Consider the following 4,582-nt stretch of genomic DNA (forward strand, 5'->3'; position numbering starts at 1 on the left):
TATGGTAACACAATGGTTCTCAACGTCATTTAATATTTTCTTCTTCACTGTTTTATTTATTAATTGTTATAAATTAACTGTATTGTAGGTTTTTTTTTCCTTGGGAAATGTGTTTAACAAGATTTCTTGTAATACAGACTACTCTTTGAACAACCTTACTGAATATGAGTTACAACATTTAATTTCTCTTTCAGATTCCTAAATGTTTTTTTAATTTGAACTGAATTTGAATTCAAACACCAGAGACAAATATTCTGCATAAATTTTATTTATTGAGCCATTTTATGACATTTGACATCCTCAAGTAATACAGAGATTTGACTCAACCTGTATTATATTGTTGTAGTATTGTTGTAGTAATCTTGCTCATAATAATACAAAGACATTTTTCTTTGAAACAGCTGTCTGGAGGAAGCTGGATCAGGCAGTTTTCACTTTAGAAGGGCTTGAACGGTTTGAGAGGATCATCTCGTTTGTGGTCATCCTGCACTCCCTCAAATTTAGTTTCAACTTTGTTCCCCAGCGGAAAGCTTTGGAAGACCTGCAGGAGGACGTAATCGTTTTCTCCCACTTGAACCTACAGAGAGAAGAGAGAGGAAATAATTTTCTTAACAGGATTGGAAATGTATTGTTGCACGTTTCCAGCCAAAATTTATTTGAATCATGTTTAGTGTTTTATCCTCATTATGTAAAATAAATTCTTACAATAAAGCTTTCAGTCTGTTTCTTACAATGCAGATAATCTTAACAGTTTCCTTCTTTCTGTTTATTTGATTCACATATTTTGATCTCATGTTAGTTTTAATCAAATATATCTTACTACTAGATTGTAGTCAGCTGAAGGTACAGTAAATGTATTTAATTATCATAAAACATCTTAGAGAAAGTTTCCTCTTTAAATACATTCAGTCTTCTGAATTATGCTGTACAGTAAAGTTGCTGTGTAAACAAATAACCAACAAAAACAAAAGAAAGCACAGATAAACATGTTTTGCACTGTCATTAAATGGCAGCTATATAATATATTGTTCACACTGCATGGTCTTAAATAATATAGTATAATAGAAATCCTTGGTTATTACCTTGATGACATAGTTTTTACCGTGCACAAGTTGTTCCTTGTATTCAATTGGTTTGAATTCATTAAACTTTCTCTTGGTTGTTTCCTCTGAAATGTACCGCAGCTGTGGGAAAATCACATAAAAAGAAATGTTAGAACAGAATGCTTGCAGGGAAACATTTTTCAACAATGAAGAAACTCACCCAACTAGTAAGCATAGTAAAATCCCCACCAGCGGGCTTGGTCTCTGACCATGCTCCAAGCATATTTCCCTCACTCATTACTGCTTTTAACAGAGAAGAAAAGTATCTTCTGCTATTAGGCACAAAAGCTGAACATCAGTTTGTTTCTAAGCTTATTTATACTGTAGGTGTGCAAACAGACTAGAAGGTAGTTCCTGAGCATCATGGGTGGAGCTCTTCAAGTTTTGTAACATTTCCTTTACAGTTTTCCAATTTCCAGTTAAAATTTAATTAAGCGTTAGCACAAAGGCTTGTTAAGCTGCCAACTACAGTTCATAAATAATTTGTAGTACAAAGACAATGTCACTTATTGAATTGTTAAATTAAACCCAAGTTTCACATTCTGAGTTTTGATTTTCTGAGCTCCCAGTTAAAATTGCAGCAAAAATCCACTTGAAGTGGGAATTCAGACTGGGAAGTTTCTAATGCTACCTCAAATGTAAAGAGTATCTGAAAGTATAAGCTATTTCTAAGCACTTAAACATTTAAAACACAATAGCAAAGTTTTTCAAACTAAAATGTGCTCTAATCAGCCCTGCCAAGTAAGACATATCAAGGATAGCCCTATTAGTAGAAAACAACATGGTTGGGTTTGTTACAGTTCTCAGATCAAAGTTTCATGTATAGCAGTTAGCTAAAGAAAGTTTTCAGTTTCTCTTTATTTATCAAATAAATACCAAAATCTCTTCTGGGTGCCACCAGTGATGATTTGTATAAAACTGTACTGCTGTACTTTAAATCCTTAGCCAGCAGAAACTTTTCTTATCATTGCAGCTTAATTGTTGAAACAAACACCAGTCATCAATCAATCTTTAGGTCTGAACAACTTGAATCTAGGAATGATACCAGAGATGCAATCAGATCCAAAAGGGGCACTTGCTAGCAAGGTTAAACTCCCATGCTGTTTCATTTTGGTCTTTGTCTCTTACTTGTACCATTGGTCCTCATTCACCACTTCTAACACAAACCCTTCATCTCCAGCTGTTAAGTTGCTTTCATTATCCAAGACATATAATCTGTTAGTTATGCCCAAAGTAACATATTTAGTCCAAAGCCTTTCTCATCATCATCATCATCACCATCTTCATAATCTTAATGCCCCTCATACATTACACTTCTTTCAATAATGGCTCCACTGTCGTCCTGAGTGACATCCTGGATTTGCCCTCTGAAACTGGAGGAAGTATTTTCTAATTTATTGTGTAATGTAAACATTTTAAATTATAATTAGGCTTCTCGATCTGTAATGGTTGCCAGCACTAGATTAGACCAGTGATGCATATTTGTATTGACAACTACATCTCTGAATGATCGAATTTGACAGATGAAGAAAGTGTTGAAAAATACAAATACTTTTAAATGTAAAACTCCAAACTTTTGTTGGGTTTTTTTTTCCAGTTTGCTAAGTGCAAAGAGTGTGTGTAAAAATTCAATATCAAGAACTGTATGTTGTCTATTTTGGAAAGAAAATCTTTGATTTACCATTATACAATGTATATATTTTACAAATATACACACCATACCATTTGGCAGTGCGGAAATCTTGGTGTAAGAGTTAAAACTGTTTTATCAAAATTTATGAATGTCAGCAGTAAAATTGTCGATGTTCAGCCATGCAGCCTGAATGGGCTGTACAACTTTGAAAGAAGCTAATTCCTTTCTGTCAGTGATCATCCTTTCCATTCTGAGGCTCTGCATACATGACAATGTCTTCTGGTGAAAATTGAAGAGTTTGGCTGTTCATTTACACTAAAACAGCAAATATTTTCTGTAGACAACGACACAATGTGAATATGAGTTGTGAGATTCACCTTACACCCTCTGGATTGCGCTGTGGAGACCCTTCTCTTCAGGCTGGGATTAGCTGAGGTTGCTAGGCAACGGACTGGGCATCGTTGGTGCTGCTAGCTTGAAAAAGTGACTGCCTGCTGATTTGTGATGTTACATTCCAGAGGTTTAGAAACATTTTTTTACCAAAGATTTTTGTATTGTAATTTTCATCATGTTATAATGTTATTCCCTCATCAAAATCCATCAATTTGTACTACTCACTCTGCATTATTACAGTTTAGATTAGGTAATCAGGTAAAATTGTATTCATAAAACACATTCACAAAGACTGATGTTCCAAAGAGCTTCACTAAAGATGCATCCCAACAAAATTCACAGGAATGCTCTTTGCTGCACTGAGTAACGCCCAAGAAGGGCTTAGCTCTGATCTCATCAGGGAGATGTGATAGGCTCACTGGTTCTTGCACTGCGCTCAGGTCAAAGATGAACTTTGACCTGAGCTACAGGCAGACATCAAGTCTTGCCCTTTAGCTTTATTTAGAGTCATGATGGTTTTAGTAAAATAAGTTTGTAGACAAAACTACTTAGCCACCTTGTCATTTTGAAAACTACTATGAATGAACAGAAAATAGCATCATCTGTTCTGTTTTTGGTTAGCTAAGATTAGTGAACGCCTTTTTCTGGTAGGGTTGAAAATGTTTGTGCTCATGTTAAGCTAAGATTTGGTTAGGAACTGTTTTCCAAGTGGCAGAAAAACAACATGGCTTTTCAAGCTACCGGCAGCTGTTGAACCTTTTGTTGGTAGTGACAAAAAAAAATCACTCTGACTGACAGGTGACCTGCCAACACATGCAGAGGATGTCAACGTTATGAATAACTTAATGCTAAACCGACCATTTCTCTGGAACTGTAGCATCTTTCAGTGAGAAATTTAAACAGTTTCACCAGAACTGAGTTTTAAAACATTGTGACCAGACAGGAGAACAAGTTCATCTCTCCTCAATCAACACCACTTTTATGATGCTGCCCTACAGGCAACTTCCCACATGGCCCATATTAACAACTCCCACTGCTGATTGATCTTTAGCTGATTCATAAATAACAAAGATTTCAATCTCTAGATGTATCAGTGGGTCTGTCACCAACAGACAAGTGGTGATGGATTTCCTGACCACCACCACCAGTAGGCCTGGGTTCTTCTCTGTCCTAGGATGTTCACTTAATGAAGACCTCTGGTTGATGCTTTTTGAATTGTGACTTCATTTAAGAAAAGCTTGCAAGAGTTTATCTGATGAATGGTGTTGAAGCTTTATTTTGTTTGTTGAACCTCTATCTTCCAGGGGGAAATAGATCAATACTTGATTTCAAAAAGCTCCTAAATATTAATATATAAACCAAATCAGGCCCATTATTGTTTTTCTTTTGCAGCTACACCTGTCTCCTCTTCGTGTTTTCTGCTCAAATCTGAGGCTTGTTGCATCTTCTACAA

The 4,582-nt window shown here is 35.6% G+C and overlaps 1 protein-coding gene across 1 annotated transcript; it reads right to left on the reverse strand.

Annotated features, from left to right (window-relative positions):
* Positions 1–307: 307 nt before the first annotated feature.
* LOC103133208 (cystatin-B-like) lies at positions 308–1,700 on the reverse strand. The gene is made up of 3 exons (XM_007544982.2): positions 1,264–1,700; positions 1,083–1,184; positions 308–577 (listed from the first exon to the last, which is right to left on the reverse strand). Exons 1-3 carry the CDS (start codon positions 1,339–1,341, stop codon positions 437–439), a joined length of 321 nt encoding a protein of 106 aa, XP_007545044.1. The 5' UTR covers positions 1,342–1,700; the 3' UTR covers positions 308–436.
* Positions 1,701–4,582: the final 2,882 nt, after the last annotated feature.

The sequence above is a fragment of the Poecilia formosa genome, unplaced genomic scaffold (genome assembly GCF_000485575.1).
Source record: "Poecilia formosa unplaced genomic scaffold, Poecilia_formosa-5.1.2 Scaffold2372, whole genome shotgun sequence".
Classification (NCBI taxonomy): Eukaryota; Metazoa; Chordata; class Actinopteri; order Cyprinodontiformes; family Poeciliidae; genus Poecilia; species Poecilia formosa.